The 27,151-nt window shown below is 44.1% G+C and overlaps 1 protein-coding gene across 1 annotated transcript in view; it reads left to right on the forward strand.

Annotated features, from left to right (window-relative positions):
- The window catches only part of VASH1 (vasohibin 1), a 34,845-nt gene extending 13,827 nt beyond the window's left edge, over positions 1-21,018 (forward strand). The window contains exons 4-7 of the mRNA XM_036736105.1: positions 845-919; positions 3,962-4,343; positions 6,790-6,902; positions 16,131-21,018. Coding sequence (XP_036592000.1) covers positions 845-919; positions 3,962-4,343; positions 6,790-6,902; positions 16,131-16,203 — 643 coding nt within the window. The 3' untranslated portion in view covers positions 16,204-21,018. The remainder of the gene's footprint in view (positions 1-844; positions 920-3,961; positions 4,344-6,789; positions 6,903-16,130) is intronic.
- Positions 21,019-27,151: the final 6,133 nt, after the last annotated feature.

Here is a 27,151-nt window from a genome sequence, read left to right on the forward strand (position 1 = left end):
AATGGGGCTTGCATTTAACTGAATTTAGACTCTATGAAATTACCTAAGGATAATAGAGCATCAAGCCAGTTGCAGACTAGCAATTGGTCCCAGTTGCATGCTTCTTGGACAAACCATTATTGGCTCACTAGGGCTTAAATGTTCCTGCCTCCACCTCTTCTTTCCCTAGAGTAATCCAGCTGGTTTGGTCCCTTTGGGGAATGGTTATTAAAAGAGGAGAGGTCAACTCTGAGGCCTTGGGAAAAGCATAGGTTTTTTTCTCCCTTCCCCCAGCCTCCCCGAATGCCTACCTATCTAAGGTGGGGGATTTCACCCTCTGCTAATGACTGTCAGATGTATGAGGGTGAGTGAGGGGATATACAGAAGAACAGTGCTAACTGGCTTACCTGCCTACCCTATTCCTTCCTCAGGAGGTCTCTTGGATCAGCAGTCCAGGGTTTGGGAGATATGGATAGGAGGGCAGGGAGAAAGGATTTTGTGTTATAGCAGAAGACGTGTATTATGGAGGAGAGGGAGCAACTTCTCCCTTTCTTTGTCATCCCACTGAAAGCTTCCCCCTTTTCCCTTTTTCTCTCATTCCCCACCCATCTCCAAAGCGTAGCCCTTTCTCCTCTTTCACAAGGGAGAGAACATGTAAATGAAGCATGCCAAGCCAAAGCAGAATTGGCCAAGAAAGAGATAGTTATCTGTTTTAATTTGTTTTGCTTGTTGCTTGCCCTTCTTTCCACCTCTTGCCCATTTCAGCCTCCCTTGCTTCCACCTCCCCCTTTAGCAGTGTCCTCCTCTGGGTCCAAGGACAATTGAAGCATTCTCCCTAGGTCTGACCCTCCCTCTTTCCCCACAGGCTGATGGACCTGGCTAAGGAGATGACCAAAGAGGCTCTGCCAATCAAATGCCTAGAAGCTGTGATCCTGGGAATGTATCCTTTCTCCTCACTCCATGCCCGTCTCTCCTATCACGGCTCTGCTTTTTCTTCTACCCAAATAGGGAGTCCCCTATAATGATGAAATCATGGAGTCTTCTCACAGTCATACACAAAAGCCTTCAGTCAGGGGTAGCCCATCTGATATAGTTCCCTAGAATATACTTTTCAGACATTTTTTGGAAAAAGGCTTCATGGTGAACGAACAAATTTTTACACCCTTTGGGTGGAGAGTGACGATTCCTAACCCTATTTTATAAATTAAAATAAGCAGAGAGGCCCCCTGGCATAGAGCAGAGGGGTCAAACATGCGACCCCCAGGTCTTTTGGCATGGTGGAAAGAGCCCTAGCTATGAATCAAAATGACAGGTGTGAGTCTTGGCTCTGCCTCCCACCACCCTATGGGACTTTGGGCAAGTTTCTTTCCTCTCTAGATCTCAGTTTCCTCGTCTGTAAAATAAGGGGATTGTGCCAGATCGCTAAAGACTTTCATTTCCAAAAATCCTGTGCTTCTGTTCAGCCTCTTCTCCCATGTATTTTTGGTGCAAGAGTGAAATGATCTCTGGTTCTGAGTGAAACCTGCATCTCTTACATCACAGGCTAACCCTTGACACTTTACCACTGAATTATAAACTGGAAGGGACCTTTAGAAAAGAGACACTGGAAGGTGGATGGACAGGGCAGGGCGATGGCGTCAACCGCAGCCCAAAGGTGGTGTGAGTGCATATGTGTATGTGTGTGTGTGTGCGCACGTATTGTGTGTGCATGTTCATGATTGGGGTGCGTGCGTGTGTGTGTGTGTGTGTGTGCACATATTGTGTGTGCATGTTCATGATTGGGGGGGGTGTGTGTGTATGAGTGCACGTATTGTGTGTGCATGTTCATGATTGGGGTGTGTGTGTGTGTCTGTGTGTCTGTGTGTGTGTGTGTATATGAGTGCACGTATTGTGTGTGCATGTTCATGATTGGGGTACGTGTGTGTCTGTGTGTGTCTGTGTGTGTCTGTGTGTGTGTATGAGTGCATGTATTGTGTTTGCATGTTCATGATTGGTGTGTGTATATGTGTGTATGTGAGTGTATGAGTGCACGTATTGTGTGTGCATGTTCATGATTGGGGTGTGTGTGTGTGTGTGTGTGTGTGTGTGTGTGTGTGTGTGTGTATGTAGTACACCACCTGACCCAGAAGTTCATCTTCACTCTCACCGCTCACCATTTAGAAGAAGGTTGGAAGAGAGAAGAAGAATACTTATTGTAACAGAGGAAAAGATTAAAGAGAGGATAAGTCATCATCAGGGCCAGGAGAAGGAGAACTACATTCTTGGAACACTCTCTGGATACAAAAAAACAAACAAACACAAACCAGTTTATCCTTGTAAGAGCAGGATCTGGGAAGAATCTGTCTTGGTCAGAGGTGGGAATCATGGACTCTAGATGATTCAAAGAACTGAAAAAAAAAACAGGAAAAGACCTTAGAAGTTGTCAAGTCTAAACCCCTCCCCTCATCTTATAGATGAGATAACTGAGGTCCAGAGAGACTAAGTGATTCACCACACACATAATAAATGTTTGTATCCCCCATGCCAGTGATATGGCTCAGACAGAAATGGAGGACACTAAACATAAGGATCCTTGAAAGGCACATATTGACTTAGAAAACCACACATGTTTATATATTTATTTTTTACTAATACATCAACATTCTAAAATTAGATAGGCTCTACACTTTAATTTGTTCAGGCTGTACTCAGAAATGTTATAGGCCACATGTATCTGGGGGGTCGCATGTTTGACCCCTCTGCTCTATGCCATGGGGCCTCTCTGCTTATTTTAATTTATAAAATAGGGTTAGGAATTGTCACTCTCCACCCAAAGGGTGTAAAAATTGGTTTGTTCACCATGAAGGCTTTTTCCAAAAAATGTCTGAAAAAGTATATTCTAGGGAACTGTATCAGATGGGCTGCCCCTGACTAAAGGCTTTTGTGTGTGACTGTGAGAAGATTCCATGATTTCATCAATATAGGGGACTCTCTCTACTAACGTAGATCATATGTCATTTCGTTGAGTCGTCAGGAGTCACTTGAGCTGCATATCAAGTCACGCAGATTAAGGCCTGAGTGACAGGACTAGTGAATGTCAGAGGCAGGTTTTGAACCTAGGTCTTCCTAATCCCAACCCCCAGAATCTCCTCCTCTGAGTCGTGCTACACCTGCACATTGATAGTAGTGAGAAAATTTCCCCAGGCCCCAGGTTCACTTCCCCAGAAAGTACAAAGGTTGGTACCAAGGACAAAGGGCCTGACCCTCATTTATGGGACAAGCTCCCACTTTGGGATTTGAATCCAATCAAGCAAGGCGCTACTCTCCAGGTGTCACGTTTGTCATATGTAGTGATTGGACTGCCTTATAGGTCATTTAGGCATTCCTGAAGGGTTTATGGAGCACTTTGTACTGGAGGGAAATCTCCAATTCCATCTTACTTCTTGTTGTTCCATAGTTAGAGTCATGTCTGGCTCTCTGTGACCCTGTTTGGGGTTTTCTTGGCAAAGATACTGGAGTGGTTTGCCATTTCCTTCTCTAACTCATTTTACAGAATGAGGAAACTGAGGCAAATGGAGTTAAGTGACTTGCCCAGGGTCACGCAGCTAATAAGTGTCTGAGGTCAGATTTGAACTCAGGAAGATGAGTCTTCCTGATTCTCTATCCACTGTGCCACCTAGCTGCCCCCTCCATCCTACTACTTGCAAAGAAACACTCTAGGTGGAAAGGGGAACTGAGAGCTGAGCTCCAGACCACTTTAGTGGCCTAGCCCTAGATCAGCAGGGCTAGGATCCATTCACCTTCACTGCCACCAATCCCTTACCTCAGAGACAAGGCAACAAAAACAGAGGGGTTGTTACCCCCCAGAAGGATCTGGAACTCAATTACTGAGAGCTCCATCTGTAGCATCTTGGGAAATCTACCCAGTCCATTGGCTAATGTGCTATACCCCGGTGGTTGGCTCCTCTTTGGTTGTTTTCCTGAGCAAGACTGGCATGACCAGTTACCTCACCAACAGCATGCCCACACTGGAGCGCTTCCCCATCAGCTTCAAAACCCACTTCTCAGGGAATTACTTCCGACACATTGTGCTGGGGGTGAACTTTGGGGGTCGTTATGGAGCGCTAGGCATGAGCCGCCGTGAGGACCTCATGTACAAGCCTCCCACTTTCCGCACGCTCAGTGAGCTGGTCCTGGATTATGAGGCTGCCTACCAGCGCTGCTGGCATGTCCTGAAGAAGGTGAAGCTTGGCCAGTGTGTTTCTCATGACCCCCATAGCGTGGAGCAGATTGAGTGGAAACACTCTATCTTGGACGTGGAGAAGCTGGGGCGAGAGGATTTCCGGAAGGAGCTAGAGAGGCACGCCCGGGACATGAGGCTGAAGGTTAGTTATGGGAGAGAGGAGTTTAGGGATGTTGGGAGAGTAAGAGAAGGTAGTTTGCTATTGTGGAAGGAGTATTAGCCTGGGAATCTAAAATACCTGAATGGTATCATTACCTGCAAAAACCATTTTTAAATTTTTAAAATCTGTGGGCCTCAGTTTCTTCATTTATAAGATGAAAGAATTGGCCCACATGATATTAAAAGTCCCTTCCAGTTTTAATATTGTATGAGTCTGAAAACCTGACTGCACAGAGTTAGTCAATGGATTGAGCCACAGAATCAGGATCCATAAAGATCTCTACAGAAGGTCCAAACTATTCAGATGGAATTTAATAGAGATAAATGTAAAGTTCTACACCTTGGTTCAAAAAATCAAATGTAGAAATACAGGATCGCAGAGCATAGTAACTGTGGCACTGATCTACAGAGTTTGGGAGTCTTACAAGCTCAATATGAGCTAGCAATGTGATATCAGTGAATAAACATTTATTAAGCACTTACTGTGTGCCAGGCACTGTGATATAAGACAAATGAAATACTCCTTAATCAAGCAATGGGTCTAGAACCAGGAAGATCACTCCCATTATACTCTAAATTATATCATATCTGGGGGGTTAAAATCTGGTTACTATATGTTAGGAAGAACACTAATGAGGTACAACATATCCAGAGGAGGATAACCAAGATAGTAAAAGAACCGGAAACCACGCCATCTGAGGATCAGATGGAACCAAAGATGTTTAGCCTGGAAAAGAAAAGACTGGAGGTTTAGGGGCTAAAGAAGAAAATGGTCACGGTCTTCAAAGTGCTTAGTACAATTCTTGACCCATAGTAAATGCTTAATAAATGTTTATTAATTGTTTCAAACATTTACAGGCAGGTTGCCTATTTAGAAGAGGGACTGTTAATCAGCCCCAGGAGTCAGAACTAGAAACAATAGCTACGACCTGCAAAGAAGCAGATTTTAGCTTAATATAACACAAAGTTCCTTTTATTAAGGCTGTCCCAAAAAGAAATGGGCAGTTTAAGGAGGTAGTGAGTTCATTTTTGCTGGTGGCTTTCAACTGGAATCGAATGACCACTTACCAGGTATATTTTGGAAGAAAGGAAGGAAGGGGGAAAAAAGGAAGGAAGGAAGGAAGGAAGGAAGGAAGGAAGGAAGGAAGGAAGGAAGGAAAGAAAGAAGGACAAGGGGAAGAAAAAGAAGGAAAGAAAGGAGAAGGGGAGGAAGAAGAAAGGAAAGATTTATTAGGTGCCAGAAACTGTGCTAAATACTTTAGAATTATTTCATTTTATCTTCACAATAAAACTGGGAGATAGGTGCTATATTATCCCCATTTTACAGTTGAGGAAAGAAGCAGGACTTGCCCAGAGTCACACATCTTGTAAGTGTCTAAGGCCAAATTTGAACCCAGGTCTTCCTGATTCCAGGCCCACTGCTTTATCCACAGTGTCTCCTAGCTACCTCTAAATGGCCTTTAACATCCATTAAACTCTGAGATTGAGTGTGTGATTCTTTGAGGTTCTGTAGATGATGACCATCGACTTGACAAGCAGAGAGTAGTACTCCATAGGATTAGGTCATGGGAACAATCCAGGGCAGTTGGGATAAAGTGAAATGAGGGGGAGGGCCCCTTCCTCTTCTCTCAGCATAACCTCCAAGCTGAGCCCCAAAGTCCTCCCATGATTCCGTGGGCCTCAGGACTGAAAGCTGCCTTTCCTCCTGGCTACCTGTGAACTTCCAGAAAAGGGTCTTGAATTCTAAGCCTTCACTGTCAATTTCTGCAAAAGCCGAAATGGTATAAGCTCTTCTTAACAAACCAGTTTAGTTTAACTACAATCACCCAGAAAAGTGTTTTGTAATTATTCTCTCAATATTTACCCTGTCAGTATAGTTCTAGAAACTAGACTAACCAAACCAGGGTCTCTGGTCATATTAGTCCAGAGGCACCAATACTTTTCCATTGGAAAGAGAGGGTTGAGCAACAGCAGAATGTGTGGTCCTTAGTGGGCAAACTGTTTTTTCCTGCTTGACATAATGACAGGGGAAATTTGGGGACTGGGAAGGGAAGTGTTGCAGAGCAGGAGCAGGCAAGCCCAAACAATGACGTTAGTCATCTTTGGGTATGAAGTCCCCCTCAAAGCTAGATTCTAGTCCATGCTTAACCCTTGGAGTGAATATGATTGCTGTTGAGACTCTCACAGTAGCAGAGGTGGGGGATGATGAGACTGGAGCCGGGCTTTGCCAGGTCTCTGGTAGTATACGCATTAGCAATAGCCGAAAGGGCCCTGAGTAGAGGATGATCTAGGGATTCTCAGGGCCTTTCTGTGTTCCGAGCCTTCCTGAAATCCTTTGGCTTTTTGGTGCTTATTTGGGCCGTGCGCTCTCCTGTCCTAAGGTGACGTCTTAAACTTCCCTCATCTCTCCTTTCTCCCGATGCTTACAGATAGGCAAAGGGACCGGCCCACCCTCTCCTACCAAGGATCGGAAAAAGGATGTATCTTCGCCACAGCGGAGCCAGTCCAGTCCACACCGCCGCAACAGCCGAGGAGAGAGACGGTAAGGAAATGGGTCATTGGTAACGAGGTGGAGCAGAGATGAGGAATTTTTCAAATTGCTTTGTCCCCCCCCCCCCGTTCTTTTATCCTGCCTAAATAATAATTACAATTGACATGATATATAGCGCTTAAAGGTTTGCAAATTCTTAAAACATTGCATTAGACCAGCAGGGTTTGATCCTCACAACCAACAGCAGGTATGTAATGGAAACATTATTTTCCCCTGAGGCTCAGAGAAGTTAAAGGACAAAATAAACTTCACAGTTATAAGATCAGAAAGACATGTCTGGGTAGTAGTTCATCTGAAAAAGATTTAGGGAATTTTAATCGACTCAAAGCTCAATATGATAATAATAGCACCTAGCATTTATATGGCGCCTACTATATGCCGTGCATTATGCCAAGCGCTCTACAAGTATTACTCATTTGATCATTATTATCCCCATTTTACAGTTAAGGAAACTGAGGCATAGGGTTACACAGCTAGTAGAGTGACTGAGGCTGGACTGGATCTCAGGTCTTCCTGACTCCGGGCCCAATGTTCTGTCCTCACTGCCTATGTGTAATAGAAAAAGTCAATAACCAATGCCTCGATCACCTTGCTTTGCATTACTTTGCTAATCATCTATCAGCTATAATCATAAGAAGTAACTGTGATTTATAGTTAGAATACTGTCCCAGGTGAAAACCTGTGTCTAACTGAAACTATGATGTAATCCCAGGTAAATACCCGTGTCAGCTAATCTTAGGAACGTAAGCATAATCATCTTTATATTAAAATATACTGGGTAAAAAGTGGACCTGATCTATAATGTAAAATATAGACTTGTAAATGTAATAAACTTATGCTTGAGCCATAGAATAACCTATGCATTATGCCACGGGTTGACCAGCTTAAGTCATACACGAATCAAGAGAACTGTAAATAACTGTGAACTCTGTAGCTCAGGGTCTCAGACCATACTGGGAGGACTGCAGACCACCACCTTTGTTTCTCTTAATAAAGGTTGGCTTCTTTCCCCAGAAAGGCTTCCCAGTTTCTTTTTAAGATATGTAAATCAACGATGGCCAAGAAAACTTGTGTAATCTTAGGCTACATTAAGAAAAGCCTAGTTTCTAGGAATAAGAAAGTGATAGTCTCATCATTCTGTACCCTGATCAGACCACATCTAGAGTACTGAACTACACTTCAGTAAGGGTGTTATTGAGCCACAGATCATCCAGACAAGGGCAACCAGAGGGTTCATGCCATATGAGGTCTGATTGAAGGAACTCAGCGATGTTTGTCCTGGAGAAGAGAAAACTTATGGAGGATGTATGACTCTCTTCAAGAGTTTAATGGTCCGTCATGTGGAAAAAGATTTCTGCTGAAAGTCAAACTAGGATTAGTGGGTAGAAGTTTCAAAGAGGAAAATTTAGACTTGATGTCAAGGGAGGAGAAAAAAAACCTTTCTAACAATTAGCATTGTCCAAAGATAGAATGGGCTACCTCCAGAAGTAATGGGTTCCCAATCACTAGAGGTCTCCAGGTAAAGGCTAGATTACTACCTCTCATACATGCTGTAGAAGGGATTCGTGTTCAGGTACAGGTTGGAAAAATATTCCACGGTCTCACAGCTAGTCAGTGCCAGAGGCATGACTTGGACAGTTATCTCCTGAATCCTAATTCAGCACCTTAAAAAAAAGTGATTACAAGGTCTTGTGAGTTTGAAATTGTTGTTACAAGACCTTGTAATCACCTTTCTTAAGATCCCTGCTTATGCCTATCACAGCATGTTAAAGGAAATAAGACCCTAGCCACTCCCTGTTGTGGCTGAGTTTCCCCTGTGCTTTGAAAGAAAAGACTTTGTAATTAATAGACCCAAAAAACAATCCTAAGACTGGTTGCATCTCCCCTGGCTAGGGACCAGTGATGCCTTTAAAATTCAGAACAGAACTATGTACCTGGAACAGGAGATTTATTTTTCCTTCCTTCGCAATGGCAGGGGAGGGTGGTAAGAAGGTAGAATTCTGCTGATTGGAAAAAAATACACACACACACACACACACACACACACACACACACACACACGTATAAAATTTTAAAATGAACCAAAAAGATTTTTGAGTTCCAAATTTTTCTCTCTTCCTCTCTCCCTTCTCCCCTGTCCCCTCCCCAAGATAGCAATCAATCTGATATAGGTTATACATGTGCAATCATGTAAAACATATTTCTACATTCATCATGTTGTGAAAGAAGAAATAGAACAAAAGGAAAGAACCACACACAAACCGCTCCCCCCCCAAAGTGAAAATAGTCTGCTTTCATCTGCCTTCAGACTCCATAATTCTTTCTCTGGATGTGGATAGCATTTTCTATCCTGAGTCTTGGCATCGTCTTAGATCATTGTATTGCCGAGACGAGCTAAGTCAATTATAGCTGATCATCGCACAGTGTTTCTGTTTTTTGTTTTTTGGAGGGGAGCAGGCAGGGCAATCAGGGTTAAGTGACTTGCCCAAGGTCACACAGCTAGTAAGTGTGTCAAGTGTCTGAGGCCACATTTGAACTCAGGTCCTCCTAACTCCAGGGCCAGTGCTCCACTCACTGTGCCACCTAGCTGTCCCAGTGTTGCTGTTAAGGGAGCTCACATTCTAACAGGGGAGTCTGTGTATGAGTACACATACACACATACATACATACTCTATATTATCCAGATAAACTGGTCTATTTGCTATCCTCGCCCTCAACAATCCACATCTCATTTCCATACCTTTGCACTGCCTATTCCTACTCAAAAAGACTACAAAGGGTCCAAATTGTGAAGAACTTTCAATGTCCCAAAGAAGCAATTTTATTTGATCTTAGAGATAACAAAGAGATGTTGAATTCAAAAGTAACATAAACTTGAACTTTAGGAAAATCCCTTTGGTGAATGAGTAGAGAATATAGTGGAATGGGGGTATGTGGAGAGGGGGAGATTAAAAGTGAGGAAACTGATCAAAGAGTCTATCGTAGTAGTCTAGGTGAGCGGTTATGAGAACATTGGACCTGGAGTCAAGAAAACCTGAGTTCAAATCCAGTGTTAGAGACATATTAGTTGTATGACCCTAAGCAAACCATTTCACCTCTGTCTGCCTCTGGTTTCTCAAGTGAGAAATGAGGATAATAGAACCTGCCTTCCAAAGGAGCGTAAGAATTAACCAAGATAATATTTGTAAAATGCTTAACAGAGTGCCAGCCACATAGTAGGCACTTAATAAATGCCCATGTGTATGTGTGTGTGTGTGTGTATGAGAGAGAGAGAGAGAGAGAGAGAGCGAGAGGAGAGAGAGAGAGACAGACAGATAGAGATAGAGACAGAGAGACAAAGAGAGATAGAGACAGACACAGAGAGAGAGGAGACATATTGAGAGATTTTACGGAAACAGACATGAAAAGATTTGGCAACTTGTTTGGATATGTGGAGTGAAAGAGAATGAGAAAGTAAGGATGACACCAAGATTGCAAACCTGTATGACTGGAAAGATGATTATACCTTTGAAAGTAATAGGGAAGTTCAGAAGAGATGTGGGTTTTATGGGAAAGATAATGAGTTCTGTTTTGGACATGTTGAATTTGAGATGCTTGCATTTTGAAATGTCCAGTAGGCAGTTGGTGATGTAAGACTGAAGCTAAGGGTAGAATCTAGTCTAGGGCTTGCTATATAGAGCTGAGATTGCTCTTCGTAGAGATCATTAAATCCATGGGAGCTGATGAGAGCACCAAGTGAGGGATAAAAGAGAAGAGGGACACAGACAGAGCCTTGGAGTTCCCTCAAAGTTGGGGGGCATGACATGGATAATGAGTCAGCAAAAAAGTAGCTAAACTGATGGGGGAAGAACCAAGAGAGACAAGGATTACAAAAACCCAAAGAAGGAACAGCATTCAAGAGGAGAAGTTGATCAGTTCTGTCAAATGCTACAGAGAGGTCAAGAAGGATGAGGACTGAGACAAGGCCATGGAATTTGAAAATAAGAGATCACTGATAACTTTGGAGAGAGCAATTTCATTTGAGTGATGAGTTCAGGAACCAGATTGGAGAGAATTTAGATTAGGAGGAGAGGAAGTGGAGGCAAGGAATATAGACAACTTTTTCAAGGAGGTTTGGCAAGAAAAAGAAGAGAGATAATGGTAATACAGGTGGAGGGGATAGTAGGGTCTATTGAGAGGTTTTTGTTTTGTTTTAAGCTTTGGTGTGTTTATAGGAGACATTCAAGGAACCAGTAGACAGGAAGAGATTGAAGATTTTAATGGAGGGTATCTTCTGGAAAAGTGGGAGAGAATAGAACTAAAAGTATATAGAGAGGGGCTGGTTAAAAGGGCCACCTCTTCAGAGACTGGAGTAAAAGAGGAAATCATGGGGGATGATGTCAAAGCATTGTGAGATGAGGAGAAGGAGAGAAAGGCACCTGGCAAGATCTCTGACACAAAAGCCTGTTAGAGGGGAAGGGATGTGTTGAATCAATCAAGAAGCATTTATTAAGCACCAGCTTTGTACCATGAATTATGTTAGGCACTGGAGATAACAAATGCAAAAGCAAGATAGACCTAGCCTGAAAGAACATTACATTCTACCCAGAAGGATTCAGCTCAGTCCCCAGTTCTTCTATTTAATCTATCTGTGTACTTGGGCAAGTCATGTTACCTAGATGAGTCTTGCTTTCCTCATCTGTAAATTAATTCTTGGAGTAGATGATCTCAAGGGTCTCTTCCTGTTCTGACATCCTGTGATTCCCCCTGCTTCTTGCCTATCATTTCATCATTTCAATTTCATCCCTCTGTTTTGAAGGCTTTTTGTCTTTAAGAAACTTCCCCTCACTATTTAAAATGACAGTGCCCCTGGGATAAGGCCCGTGTCTCCTAAGATATTGTTAACTAACTTAGTTATCATTTAAAAACCTTGGCAACGATTAGTTGACAGCTAGCTAAAAGTGAACTTTGTAAGTGGGGAGGTTTCTACACTGTCAAAACAAAATTTAAGAATTTTTAAAAATTAAATTAATTTATTTATTTTTAGTTTTCGACATTCACTTCCATAAGATTTTGAGTTCCAAATTTTCTACCCATCTCTCCCCTCCACTCACCCCAAGATGGCCTGTAATTTTATACAGGCTCTACATAGACATTAATATTAAACCTATTTTCACATTAATCATGTTGTGAAGAAGAATTAGAGCCAATGGAAGAAACCATGAGAAAGAAGAAATGAGAAAGAGAGAGAGAGAGGGAGGGAGAGAGACAGAGATAGATAGAGAGAGAGTATGCACAAATAATATGCTTCCATCTACATTCAGGTTCTGTAGTTCTTTTTCTGGATATGGATAGCATTTTCCATCATTTGGAGTTGTCTTAGATCTTTGCGTTGCTAAGAAGAGATAAGTCTATCACGGTTAGTCATTGCACAGTGCGGCTGTTACTGTGTACAATGTTCTCCTGGTTCTGCTCACCTCACTCAGAATCAGTTCACATAAGTTTTTCCAGGTTTTTTCTGAAATCCACCTGCTCATCGTTTCTCACAGAACAATAGTATTCCATTACATTCATATACCACAACTCATTCAGCCATTCCCCAGCTGATGGGCATCCCCTCAATTTCTAGTTCTTTGCCACCACAAAAAGAGCTGCTATAAATATTTTTGTACATGTGGGTCCTTTTTTCCATTTTTATGATCTCTTTAAGAATACAGACCTAGAAGTGGTATAGCTGGATCAAAGGGTATGCACGTTTTTATAATCCTTTGGGCATAGCTCCAAATTGCTCTCCAAAATGGTTGGATCAGTTCACAACTCCAACAACAATGCATCAGTATTCCAATTTTCCCACATCTTCTCCAACACTTATCATTTTCCTGTTTTGTCATGTGAGCCAATTTGATAGGTGTGATGTGGTACCTCAGAGTTGTTTTTATTTGCACAATTAATAGTGATTTAGAACATTTTTTCATATATAGAAAGTTCTAATTTCTTCATCTGAAAACTGGGAAAAAATTTTAAAAATAAAAATAATAGCTATCATTTATATAGTTCTTTAATATTTGTAAAACACTTTATAGCTACGATGTCATTTGATCCTGACAACCCGAAGGAGTGCTGTATTATCCCCATTTTACAGATGAAGAAACAGAATCAGATGGAGATTAAGGACCTTGTCCAGGGTTACTTCTCTGAGGTCAGATTTGAACTCAGGTCTTCCTGACTCCAGGCCCAGTGCTCTATCCAGTGCCCCATTTAGCTGCCTCAAAATAGATTAAGAAGAAATATACTCTTATACATCTCCTCTCTTCACCCTTCTTTCAGCCAGCATATTATTTTAGGCAGCCTTGTAAAGTGGAAAGAGTGACTAGGAGTCTGGAGACCTGAGTTCTAATTCTGGCTTTGCCGCTAACTGGGCTTCAGTTTCCTCATCTGTAATATGAGATATTTGAAATAGATGATCTCTTAGGTTTAAGATTGTAACATTCTATTACTCTGTTCCACGGAGCCTTCATATTCCAGTACAGTATTTATTAGGAAAAGTTTTAATGTTGGTGATAAAATGTTAAATTTTGTGTTATAAGGTCCCCATCACTTTAGGTGGTCCTCCTGTGGTGAATTTTTGGGAGGAATGAATGAATGGGAAGATAGATAAATACATTTATTAAATACTTCCTTTTAACCAAGCATTGTGCTGGGGATACATGTAGAAAACCAAGACAGTCTCTGATCTCAAGGAGCTCACATTGTAATTGGAAGAGCCAAGACATCAAGGTGGATTCAGCTAAAGGGCCAGTGGTGTGTAGGGTGCAGTTACAGAGTAGATGGCAAGACCTTAGAATCTTTAGGGAGCATTAAGAGGTCACAGAGTAATGGCTAGACATTTGGGGAGTTAACAGTAAGGCAGAAGGTATGCTCCAGTGGTCTTCCATCTTCTCAGAAGGATTGTAATTAGTGACTCCATAATCACTTAAGTTGTGTGAACAACCATGTCCATTCCTGTCCAGCAGGATTGGGAACGGAGAGGTTGGAGGTGCCCAACCCACAATCAATCAAAAAGCACTTATCACGTGTTTACTGTATGCCAGGCACTCTACTGAGTGGTGGGGATATAAATAAAAAGCAAAAACAATCCCTGCCCTCAAGGAGTTTACACTCTAATGGGGACAACAATCTATATAAATTAATACAGAAAAATAAGTGCAGAGTAGAAGAAATGCAGCCTAGAGAGGAAGACACTATGGGTGGGGGTGGGGGCCATGAAAAGGCCCCAGGAGAAGTAGTTCTTGAGCAGATTCTAAGAATCAGAGGTTGGAAAAGAGAGCATTCCAGTCATGGGGAACATCCAGTAAAAAGGCACAGAAACAGAGAAGTATCTTGTGCGAGGAACAGCAAGTAGTCTAGTAGTACGACATTATAGAATTCATGGACGGAAATAGAAAGAAAGAAGTCGGGCAAGGTAATAAGGGCCCAGATTGAGGAGAGCTTTAAATGTCAAATTTAACCCTAGAGGTGATAGGGAGCCATCGTAGTCTACTGAGCAGAGCAGTAGCAAAGTCAGACCTACCCCTCTGTCCTCACTTGGTCACTTTGTTTGTAGGGTAGATTGGAATGGAGAGAGAGACCTGAGGCAGGATGACCAGTTAGAAGCCTATTGTAATACAGTCCGGGTAGGAGATGAGGGACTGGGATGTGGAGAGAAGGGCACTTATGGAGACACCTTGCAGGTAAAGAAATTACAAGATTTGACAACTGATTTTTTATGTGGGGTCATCCAAATGATGCCCAATCCTTGCGGGGGGGAGGGTACACACAGTAGGTGTGCCATAGGTTAAGATCCAGCAAAATAGCGATGGAATAGCCAGACATGTAGGAGGAAGACCAAGAGAGTAAATTCTGTTAAGAGACAAGGTTGGAAGGGTTTTAGAAAAGAATGAGATTGTAGATATTTCCAAGGAGTTTAGAAAGGGGAGGAGAGATAGAGGGGGTGACTGGGCATAGTGAAAGGTTTTTTATGGATGGAGGAAGATTTGGGCATTTTTGAAGGCAGCGGAGAAGGAACCAGTAGCTGGGGGAAAGTTGAAGATAAGAAGGTGGGAATGATTGAGGTTGCAATTGTGTGGAGTATATGGGAGGGGATGAAATCAAGGGCATATGTAGAGGGGTGAGTCCTTGTAAGGCAAAAGACTCTTCTTTGTCAGATACTGGGTAAAGATTGAAAGAATGGAGACTGATGTCAAGGGGCAAGAGAAGATCAAGAGAAAGAGAAAAGGATCTCGTGGAGAATGGCCTCTGTTTTTGTTTTGTTTTCAGTAAAGTAAGAAGTAAGGCCCTCTTCTGAAGGAGAATAGGGAGGAGGTGTGGAAGGTTTAAAGAGAGAAGAGAAGATTTGGAATAGCTTCAGCTTTTTTGTAGAAAAAATAGTTGGGTTACTCTTTTGTTTTAAAACTTTCCCAGTCTCCCTTTATGCCCCCAAGCCAGCATCTGTGGGTTCCATAATTATATTTCAAGTCCCAAAAGGTTATATGTTGTTGTCTTTCAGTCGTTTTTCAGTCATGTCCAATTCTTCGTGACCCCATCTGGGATTTTATTGGCAAAAATACTGGAGTGGTTTACTTCTCCAGCTCATTTTCCAGATGAAGAAACTGAGGCAAACAGGATTAAGTGGCTTGCCCAGGTTCGCACAGCTTGCGAGTGTTTGAGGCCAAATTTGAACTCAGGAAGATGAGTCTTCCTGACTCTCCTAGCATTCTATTGGTTGCACCACCTAGCTGCCCTAAAAAGGCTATGTAGCCAAATTATTTTAGAAAATGCCCTGTTCCAGGGATGGGGAACCTGTGGCCTCAAGGCCACATGTGACCCTCTAGGTCCTTGAGTGTGGCCCTTTGACTGAATCCAAACTTCACAGAACAAATACCTTAATAAAAGGATTTGTTCTATAAAACTTGGGCTCAGTCAAAAGGCTGCACTCAAGGACCTAGAAGGCCATAGGTTCCTCACCCCTGCCCTACTCTATTAACAGGACACAGAAGAGACACATAAGGGGGAAGGGAAAGACCAGGAGGGAGAAAGGGCACAGATCAGGGTGAGCAGAAAATGCCAGGTTCATTCCTCTCTAGGGCCCTCTTTTTAAGGAATGGAGTGAGATGATGAGAAATTGACATGGCTTCCTCTCTGACCCATCCTACTTGCTCGTCCATTTCACCTCCTGCTCCTTCTCTCCTTTCTCCCCTGCAGACCATCTGGTGAAAAGAAGCCTGCTGAACCCAAAGCCATGCCAGACCTCAATGGGTACCAAATCCGGGTGTGAGGTGAGTGGTGATGATACCACTTGCTCCACAGACTTACCACTACCCCCTGGGCCACAGGACCAAGAGCCACCCACCGTGAGCCTTGATTGAGGGGAGGTGTGGGTTGAGGGGACAGTAGGAGGAGCCCAGAGCTCCTCTTCATCTGACAACACAGCTTCCCTCAGGCAGAACATGGGTCTCACCCAGCATTTGTGGAAGAGGCATACTGACCCTAAAGGGAAGAAGAAGAGGGGTCAATATGATCCCAGAGATTTGTTTAATACATCCCATTAAGCAACGTGTTGAACAGGTCACACCTGTCTCAGGGCAAGTGGTGTCCCAGAGATAAGTGGCTGTGACCACATAGCCCCCACGGGAAGCACTGTCAGGACTAGACAATGCCCACAAGCCCAGCATAAAGACTGGAGCTGCTCCTTAGGTGATGTACCAGAGAACCATGATGCCACCAGAGAGAAGGAGAAGGCGTCCCCCATACATAGCACTGGCAGCTGTTGCCTCCCAGGCTTTGAGAAGCACCAGCTGCAGGGCTCAGCCTCAAGCCCGTCCTGTGGGTCTCTCTGCAGCAGGGTATGGACTTCTCCGGAGCCCCAGGGACCTGGTTTTGGAGTCATGCTGGGTTGGACATAGGTGAACATACAGAGTAGCACAGACAAAGAAAAAAGTAGGCATGGGAGGCAAGCCCCATAACTCATGACAGATGGGACACCATGGAAAGCGAAGAATCTTGTGTCAGCTCTGGTTCTCCTCCCTTTCCTTAGGCAGGAGCCAAATTCTCCTCCTCTCTCCTGTCCCATAGCATCAATGCAATTTTTGGTCTTCTTCCTCAGGCAGAGAATTAGGAACTAGGGATGACGATGCCTGAGGTTGATGATCTCTTTTTCACCAGCTAAATTCAGTGATTTTGGGGATGATGATCTTAGCTGTGTGTAATAGGAAGGAACTTCCTGCCATCAGATGGGATTTTCAGCAGCCCCCCACCCAGTCCCAGTAAAAAAGGAGATCTGTGTTGAGATAATCCCTGAGCTCTGCCCACCAGGCATCAAGTACATTTGTAAAAAGAAGAATTAAACGGGTCTGAGACAGGGGGAATAGGCAAATAGACTCTGAAAGGATCAGGATGCCTTTGGGTAGGGGGCTTCCATGGTTAGTGGGTGTGACATGGATGAAGAACAAGCAAAAGAGGCGGAGAAGGAGCAACCAGACATGGAGGAGGCCTGAGAGAGGTGTTGAATGAAGCCCAGGGGTGAGTAGGAAGAGGTGGAGTAGTTCAGAAGTTTAGGGGTTAACTGGAGAAGGCAGTGGGACCCTGAGGAGGCCAGGACATAGTAACAAGAGGCAGAAGAATACTGAAAGGTCGAGGGTTAGTGGGAGGAGGCAGTAGGACACTGAGCAGGCCAGTGCATAGTGGCAGGAGACAGAGAGAATGATGGTGATAGGCCTAGGAGAAGGAACCCAAGACTCACACAGCAGGCTAAGGTTCCATTACAGCTGCAGAGTCATGGGGAGATGAGGTGGCCAATCTAGAAGGCTCGATGGCAAAGTTCTGGGAGTCGTTGTAAGGCTACAAGGAAGGACTGAAGGATGTAGCAGAATGGGTCTGTTGAAGGAGAGGTGAATGGTGGTATAGTTGTAATCAGAATATACCAGATAAAGGACCTAGAATAAGCATGGACCAGTGGGAGAAGGGAAGTCAAGGCAAAGCAAGGACTGAGTGATGCTTTGGGGGAGACAAAGAGAAAACATGAAATTCATAAATTTCAGAAAGAGCAAAAGAAAAGAGGAAACATCATTCATGCTATTGAATTCGAAAGAAAGTGGATGTTCAGCCGAGAGATGTGAATAGGAGCATGGGAACAGACACAGGGCATTGCAATGACCCTGGAGTTATTTATCCTGCTCCAAGAGGTTGCTGTGTCCCTGAGTGGGGGCAGGGGATAGAACAGAAATGGATATAGGGCAGAGTTCAGCAGCGGAAAAACTGATAGGGCCTAGAAAAGAAGACAAGCCTCAGGCCCAGAAAGAGGCTGAGGACAGGGAAAACAAGCTTGGTGCTGACCAGGATCCCCACTGCCAGATATCCCAACTATGGGGGCAGGCATCAAAGCAAGCCAACACTGCAGAATGCCCTTAGCCCAGAGGAAAGCAGCCTGGGCCTCAGGGCTTGGAACGGATGTCCAGATCTTATGGTAGTAGGGACCGACTTCTCTCAGCAGGCCCTGGTTTGGGTGCTCCCACAGGAGTTATAGAGACCATCTACTACAGAGGTTATAGAACATTTGGCTTAGTCAAGAGAAGTGGGAAGAACAGGAGCTGCCTTTCCTGGCCCCCAGTAAGGGGAAGTTATACCTGATAACAGCTGTTACTGGTATGTGGGTTAGGGAGGGAGTTATTAGGCTCAGGAGGGAACAGTTGCCCTTCTCAGCAGCTGTCAGACCCCAAAGATTGCCAAAAGGCTTTGGGGTGACAGCTGGTCCATCTGATTTGGAGACAGCAACTCCAGGCTTGGCCTTACCAGACCAAAGGGCCAGCCATCTGCTTCACTACCTATAGGCAAATGCAGCCCCAGGAGCTGAGGTAGAAGGTAGAGAGGAAGGTGGCTAGTCAGACTCTAGTCTCACTAGCTTGCCTTTGGAGCTAATAGGCAGCCCCATTTCCTTTTTGTGCCAGCCCTACACCCAACCCTCACAAGGAAGGAACCTCAAGATGTGTCTACATTAACTTAACCAGGAATCTTATTTCACAACACTGGGAAGGAACCTAATGTTCCCCACCCCCCCACCACTACCCACCATTCCACAGTGGTTTCCCAAACAGTTAGGTAATGATGGTCATGACATGTTTATATTACTGAAAAAAATAAGCCCCTTTGGCTGGCAGGATGAGCCATAAGGCTGAAAATGAGTGATTCCTTGGTACAGTGTGGCCCCTTAAATTTTGCCCCAGTTTGAGCCACACACCCCTCTAGTAAAGAGGAGGTATGAGGTAGTAACTTGAGGACAGGAGGTTCCCCAACCTCTTCCTGTTAAAACTAGGAGCAAAGCAGCTGCTTAGCCTTTCCTGTTGGTGATTTCCCCAGACTTCTCTCTGGGGCTTGGGGCGATGTAAGGAAAATTATGTTAAAAAACAAAAACAAAAACCCACTGGTGCTTTTTATTTATTTTTTAAAAGTGTTTTTTATATGTAGCATTCCCACCTGCCTTCCCTCCCCCACTATGTTTACACTTTGTTCCCTGGGGAGGGTGGAAGAGAAAGACTAGGCAGCTGTCTAGAATCTAAGTGGGAAAGCAGGAAGCTTTGATTTTTAGCTTCCCAGTTGGGGGAAGGCATCCACCCCAGCCGTGTTTGCTTGGAGCTAGTGGGAGGAGAGATAACATTGACCCTATATTGCCTTTTCCTTCCAGTATCAATTTAATTGAGTTTCCTTCTGACTCTACTGTCTCTGGAAGCTCCTCATCTCAAGCTGTCCTGGTCCCACTCCTATAGAACAGATAGAGATTCATGGCACACTCCCCCTCCCCCTATGACTCATCAGTCTATATGCCCATCACCACCTTGTTTATGATTTTTCTAACCATACCATTCCCTCCCATGACTCCACTAGGATATGATAAGGAAAACTATGGGCATGAAAGAAGGCATCAACATCACCCAGTCTGTTTTAACTTTGCCATCTTTGCTAGCAGTCTCATGGGGTTACAACGTAGGTAAGATCAATCATAATAGAGAGTGAAGAAGATGACATAAATCACGAGAGACCCTGTCAAGCTATACTGATGGTATAGCTCTGGGGTTCTCAGGGGCAGAAAGATTTATGGCTGATGGTCTAGAGGGCATCCTGTAGTTTCAAATTCTCTCACTCCAGACCCAACTCAGTGACTCTAGGTCACTGGTCCTGGCTGGTGTGTACCCACACTTCGGAACATCTCTACATTCACTCCCATGCTCTTACAGATGCAGCTGTGGCTGGATGCACAGGCAGGCATCTGTGGGCTTTCATTCTTGCCTTTTCAATTAGCAGCATTACCAGAGCCTGAATGCTCCACACCATCACTTCAGCCCCCATACCACAGTGGCTGCCGGCAGTAATGTGTGCTTGGAGGGGACAGGGGGAGCAGGGATTGGCCTCCTTCCATCCCTGACAGTCTGTGAATACCATGGTGTGCCATAGCCTCTGCCAATGGAAGCCCCTGCCTCTCTGTCGCCATCTTCTTCAGCCCTACTGAAAAGCCAAGGGCAGAGGCAGAATGGACTGACCTGTTCCGGAAGTGTCAAGCATTTGACAGAGAGAATCTGACCCCCAAATCCCCTTAACCAGAAACCACTTGACCCCTTCACCTTGCCTCTCTGTGATGCCATCTGGTTCTCTATCTCCATCTCACCATTTCCATTTGTAGGGTAGGCCCTGACATGGTGCTAGCCCCATGCCAATCAGTATTGGTCCCCTCTAAGTTACTTCCTGGTGCTCTGGAGCCACTTAAGTTTCCCTTAATCATGATGTTTGAAAAGGATGGGAAGAGGATTGCCAGCCTGCCTGGCACAAGTGGACAAAATGATGGAATCTCTCTCTCTCTCCCTTGTGTTCTATATCCGGCTATGTACCATATGTAGAATTAGTTCTCTCTGATCCCCTGTATTTCCATCCCTTCATATCAGTATTCAAACCCCTTTCACTTTTATGCTTTACCTCACTCTTGTCTTCACTTTTACACAATTAATAAAGTCTACCCAGCTCCTATTGTCTGGACTGGGCAGAAACCAGGACCTGACAACCTTGCCACCTTTTCTTTCAGAATTTTCTGAGTCTCCACCCTTCGCTATCAACTCTGTATCACTCCCCCCATCAGCTCTGTCCCTGAGGAGAGGGTGGGAGGGAAGGCAGCTGCCTGTGGAAGTGAAGAAGGGAGAAAGAGCCAGTGGTATAGGATTAAAATCTTCTATCTCTGGGATGCTGAAAGTTTCCATTTTAATTCAACATCCTTCACCCCTCCTCAGACAGCTTATATTTATCAGCCCTCATATGTGAACAGATCTGCTACATCACCCATAAATGCTTCTTTTCCTCTCCTGTGCACAGCCTGGAACGTTCTGATGAACCTTCCCAATGCCCAAGTAGGAAAGGGCAGGGTTGAGGGAGGCCGAGGGTTTTTCTGCTGGGCCTGTTCTCTGGGCTGAGAACCCAATTTTCCTGTCCCATTGAACAACAGTTTCTGTCTGCACAGAAGAGAAAGGAAGTTTTTTTCCTCTGAGGTGAGTTGCACTTGTTAGCTGTTACACATGGATCCCCAAATAAATCTGTAATGGTCAAAGATAGACTTCAGGGAGACAATGCAAGAATAGACTTTGAAAATTACAGAATTATTGTCCCCTGGGTCCTTCCCCTCAGCCATTCTCTCACTCACTTCATGATTACTCCCCTCCAACCTATACCATCACCAGATGCAAAACTAAACCCCAAAGTCACTTAAATAAGACTTTCCAGATTGATTTTAAAAAAATGTTAAGCCTCAGACTACTGACATACAGCAGCCACCCAGAAGCCCAGTCCCACTATGATGGGCGTAGGAGTTTTGACCCACTCCATTTTCCCATCTGTTCTCTCCTCTTTAGGCAATCTGGTGACACCCCTACTCCCAGGGGCTCGTGATATAGGTGCCAGACTTAGTGCGTACACCCAATGAATTGGTTTGGCCTGCTACATCTCAGAACTCCTGAGTTCAAGTGAATCACTAGCATCAGCCTACCCAGGAGCAGGTGTAATTACACCTGTAATTACAGGTATACACACTATGCCCAGCATCAGACTGGTTTTTTAAAAAAGAGAGAGGGAGTTGGCCTGCCAGATATTTGCCACTTTTCAAGTTATGTTATCAGTCTCATCCCTTCAGATAAAAACAGCTCCCTTAACCTCTCTCTGCTATAGAAACCCCAGTTGAAAAGAATACAACTTGGCTGTAAGAGAGAAAAAGATACCACCACCACCCCACCTAATACCATGATTTTCATGAATTCCTGTGAGAAAAAGAAAAGTTTAGACCTCACTCATTCTGATGTGTTTGTTGGCTGGGAGGGGAAGATGGAGATTAAGGACCTACTTGAATTAAGAAACAGCCTGAATTCAAAGACAGTTTTTAAAGAAATTAAGTTTTATTACTCTCAGGTACACACAGTGATTCCAGATAACTTCTAAGCTCTTGTTAAGTAAGTAAAAGTCCTACTGAGAGGGTTTTCACACAGAGATAAGACATATGTAATTGGCACATTAATTATTTACATGTTAATGAATACTGCTCAAGGACTTGAAGACATGTTAATTGCTCACACAGGTTAATCATTCCCCTTACAATCTCGTTTACTCTGTGAGTTTGTTTGGCAGGACTTTCTTCACCAATTGATGCAAAGGTAAATTTCAGTCTAACCCCTTGGGATTATCATAGATTAGAAATTAATGGAGTAACCAGATTCCTCTTAAACTCCACACCTGGACTTTTTTGGTTCAGATCACTATTCTATCAGTCGCTCATTTACATTACTGATTTACGCTGCCTTTTTAGATGGGGGTGGGTGGGGGTACATTTCCTGTTTTATGATAGAATAGGCTTGGAACATTTACCTCAACTTCCTCCCTCAAACTGGTGCTCACTCCCTACCATTGTTTAGCATTGGCTAAGCCAGGCAGCATCTTCTCCTCTCTTGTTCCAATCAAAACATTGTCATCAAATGAAGAACAGTGGTAACAGAGAGCCCTAGGTTAATGCTAGACACAGAGGAGACCTCTGAATGGGGCCATAACCACGACATCCTGGACCCCTTCAACGCTTGCCATACAGGGGAGTGGCCGGAGCTGGAATCCCTGAAGACAGTGCCTGGCAGGTTATGGTGACAAGATGACCCCAGAGCAGCTGGAGAAATAACTTTCCAAGTCCATCCCTAAACAAACCCAGGGAACACATATCTGGACTTTTGTCCAACTCCCAGCTGGAAAGTGTTAAGAACGATGAACTAGTGGGAAAGGCAAGGAATCTCAGGATTGGCGTGCAGTGACCCTTATGCTTATGTTCTTTCTGGAACACAGCTTCTGGAACCCACAGACCTCATTAAGTTCACACATTCATTGTTGGGGGTGGGGTAGATGACCAGAAGGTCTCTCTGTCCCATGTAATAAACCAACATTCTTTTCTTTGGAATTGTTAAACTCTGACTGTAGGACCACTTGGATGCCTTCTGACTGAAGATACGCCTATTTACTTGTCAGAAAAGTCAAGTTAGAAAGAAGGAAGGAGGATCCCTTGGAGACATAGACAGGAAGGGAGAGAGAGAGAGAGAGAAAGGGAGAGAGAGAGAGAGAGGAAGAGAGGGAGAGAGAATATAAAGTAGAGACGAAGAAAGAAAAGCAAGGAGGGACAGAAGGAGGAAGGAAATCAGGCTGTTACTAGAAACATAAGATTGTAGGTTCCACTCATACAAAAAACCCAAAGCAGCCTGATCTCCTCTGGCAGGATCAATTTATCAGCAGTAAGGAAAAGCCACACTTCCATTATATAATCAGTAAACAAATTCTAAAACTACTGTTTTAGAGGTCTTATAGAAAAGTGGTTTGGTGTCATAGAAAAAGATGCAAAAAGTCACTACCCCTCTATGCCTTTCTTGGCCCTAGGACTACCTAGGGTTATATATCCAGCATCAGTTCATTTTACAGATGGGGTATCCACCCATTGCTGCTTGCTCTCCTGACACCTGAAATAGTCCAATGAGGGTCACCCAATTGATGGAGCTCTCTTAAGCTAAGAGAGAAGGCTCTTCTGCTTTTGAGAGAAGTGAATGGCAAAAGAAAATATTCCTTCTCCCTTGTGGGCCTTGATTTCTTCACATGTAAAATGAGGAGTTTGGACCCGAGAGCTGGGAAGGGCCTTGAAATTATATGATTTATCTGAGATCCTGTGCAAGTGGTAACTAACTTTACCTGTCTTAGCTACAGTAGTGAGTTTGACCTCTCATTGGTGCAACACTGGAAACCATGTCCTCCTGGTGAAAATGCCAAACTGAGAGGGACCTTTGGGGAAAGGGAAGTTTAACTCACAATGGGGGTGGAATGCAAACAAGGTGTTAGTCAAGGAAATTCTGTGTCTGATGTTTGTAATGGGAGAATTGGAGGTTGCTAATGCTCTACCACCAAGCTAAACCCTGCTTTTAGCTCACTACTGCCATCACTCTGGCAATACATGTTCCCAGATGGCACTGACCTTAAGTGGTTGCCACCAATGTAATGCTGATGATCAGATACTCAATCTAAGAAAGTTGCCTTTTGGAGAGGGAAAAGTCATCTGGGAGCAAGGGGGAGCAAGTAGAAGAAGGGATATAATTTTAAAGTGATAGGGAATTTTGTCACAATCAGAGTTTTCCAGTAAAAAGATTAACAGCTGTCAAGAAAAATTATAGGGTTGGCCCCTGGGGAAGAATATGAATCACGCGGCTGCTTCCAGGTATTTTTGGCAGTTCAGTAATTAGGAGTCAGACCCCAGGCTACTTTGTTCACAATCATCAGTATCCCAATAGTTCCATGTTACAGTAAGGAGCCTTCTGATGTGGACATCCTTGGCACTTTCACAACTTTAGGAGTTGTAAAGGTAGTTTGCCCAGAAGGCATTGATCACAATGAACTAACTGGTGGAGAAGAAACTGTTTCTGAGTAGTTTTCTTTAGAAAAATGTTTCTCAGGATTTTAAAGAGCATCTTTCTTCCAAGGGTCTCAAAACATTTCCAGTGGCAGGGTAGCATGGTGTAATAAGGAGAGTGCTGCCTCTGTAGTCAGAGTTTAAGACCAAGCTCTGCTTCAGACTACATATCTGACTTGGAACAAGTCACTTAAAATCTCTCTGGGACTCAGTTACCTTATTTGAGGGGATAGAACTAGGTGACCCATCTAAAGTCCTTTGCAGTTATATCCATGATCTATCCACTTCATTACCCCTCACCTCTATCCAAATGCATGAAATTTTAGGAAGGCTGACTTGCCTGAAATTATATTGAATGAGGAAGGAAGGAACGAAAGAACAAAGGAAGGGAGGGAGGGAAGGAGGGAAAGGAAGGAAAGAAAGAGGAAGAGGAAGGAAAGGGAAGGAGAGGAAGGGGAGGAAGAAGGGGAAGGAGAGGAAAGGATGGAGAAAGAAGGAAGGGAGGGAGGGGAGGAAGAGGAAGGAAAGAAAGGGTAGAAAGGAGAGGAAGGAAAGGAAGGGAAGGAGGAAGGGGGAGAGGAAGAAAAGGAAAGAGGGAAGGGAGGAAAAGATGGGGAAGGGAGGGAGGGAGGGAGGAAAGGAGAGAGGGAGAGGAAGGAAAGAAAGGGAAGAAAGGAGAGGAAGGGAAGGAGGAAGAGGCGGAAGGAGATGAGGAAAAGGAGAGAAGGGAGGGAAGGATGGAGAAAGAAGGGAGAGGAAGGAAAGGAAGGGGAAAAGTACTTATTAAATGTTTACTCTGTGCCATACACAGTGTTATGTGCTACACATACAAATATAAAAGTAAACAAGGTCAAACCAATGAACCCTGGAAGCAATGGTCTAACAGACCCTAAAGACTTCCTGGGCCTTGCCATTCCTTCCACCACAGAAACCTTAAGACTTCCAGGCCTCCCCACTATGCTATGTGGCTGCTGGAATTTTATGTGTTGTCTCCATGAATATAAAAGCTTCTTGAGCATTGGGATGGTCTTGCTTTATTTGTGTCCCAAGCACTTACACAATTTAGCACACAATAATACTTGATAAATGCTTTTTAATCCATTCTATTGGCTATATGATATTGATGGTGCTTGTTTTGGGGAGGGATTTTCCTCCACTTTTGTGGTGGTTTGCAGTGGGTTGGAAACTCCAGCCTCCAGTTTAGGTATGGTCAAGACTGATTTTTTCAGTGTCAGGTTTCACAGGATGTGAAGCTGGAAGGGAACTGAGACATTAACTAATTCCTCTCCCTCTCCTTAAAGAAATCTGAGACCCAGTGAAATCAAATTATTTGCCCAAGGCCACAAGCAAGGCTGGAATTCAAACTCCAGCTCTTCTGACTTCTAATTCTATTAGACTATGCTAGGAGAAAGAAAAGGTTACAGCACAGCAGAACCAGACACAGAGAGGGGATCAGCCCCAGCAACAGATGGCCCACAGATCAGCTCTAGCTCAGGAATGCAAAACAGATTATCAAAAAATAAACAAAGTGGGAATGCATCAGCCTAGGCTTCATCCAGAGAAACACCCCCACACAGCCTGCCTCTGCATGCCCAAGGTGAAGGAGGAGGGGGCTAGAGAGGAGTCTGATTCCCTGGTGGTTGTAACAGAAATAAGGGGCTGCCCCACAACCAGGAGGTTGCCATCCCCTCATAAATGACTCCCCTCAGCCCAGCACACTCTCACCATCCTCAAAGTAAAACAGAAATGCCAGGATGGGGAGAGGGACCAGATTGGCTTCTGCAGGGTACAAGAACAACAGGGCTTCTGATCAGCTGCTCCACAGAGGCCTTCCTAGTCTTGGGTTTTTCCCTTACTTAAAGCTTAGTTCTAGTGCTTGAGACTCCAGTCCCAGGCTCCAGTGCTTTCTCTGTCCCTAGAGGTAGCTATGTGGGACAGTGGATAGAGCAGTGGGCCTGGAGCCAGGAAAATCTGAGTTCAAATAGTCTCACATTTGCTAGCTGTGTGACCTCAGGCAAGTTACTTATAACCTCATTTACCTCAACTGCAAAATGGTGTTAACACTCTAGTTCCAAAGGCTGTTGTGAGGATCAAATGAAATATTTTTAAAGCATTTATCACAGTTCCTGGTACATAACAGGTGCTAAATAAATGCTCATTTCCTTCCTTCCCTATTCTGTTCTCAGGACTCCCTTTACTCCTAATCCCACCCCCAAATATACAAGTGAGTTCTGAGCCAATCCAGACAAAAAATTGGCCTGGCTGTGCTATGTCC

The sequence above is a fragment of the Trichosurus vulpecula genome, chromosome 8, assembly GCF_011100635.1.
Source record: "Trichosurus vulpecula isolate mTriVul1 chromosome 8, mTriVul1.pri, whole genome shotgun sequence".
Lineage (NCBI taxonomy): Eukaryota > Metazoa > Chordata > Mammalia > Diprotodontia > Phalangeridae > Trichosurus > Trichosurus vulpecula.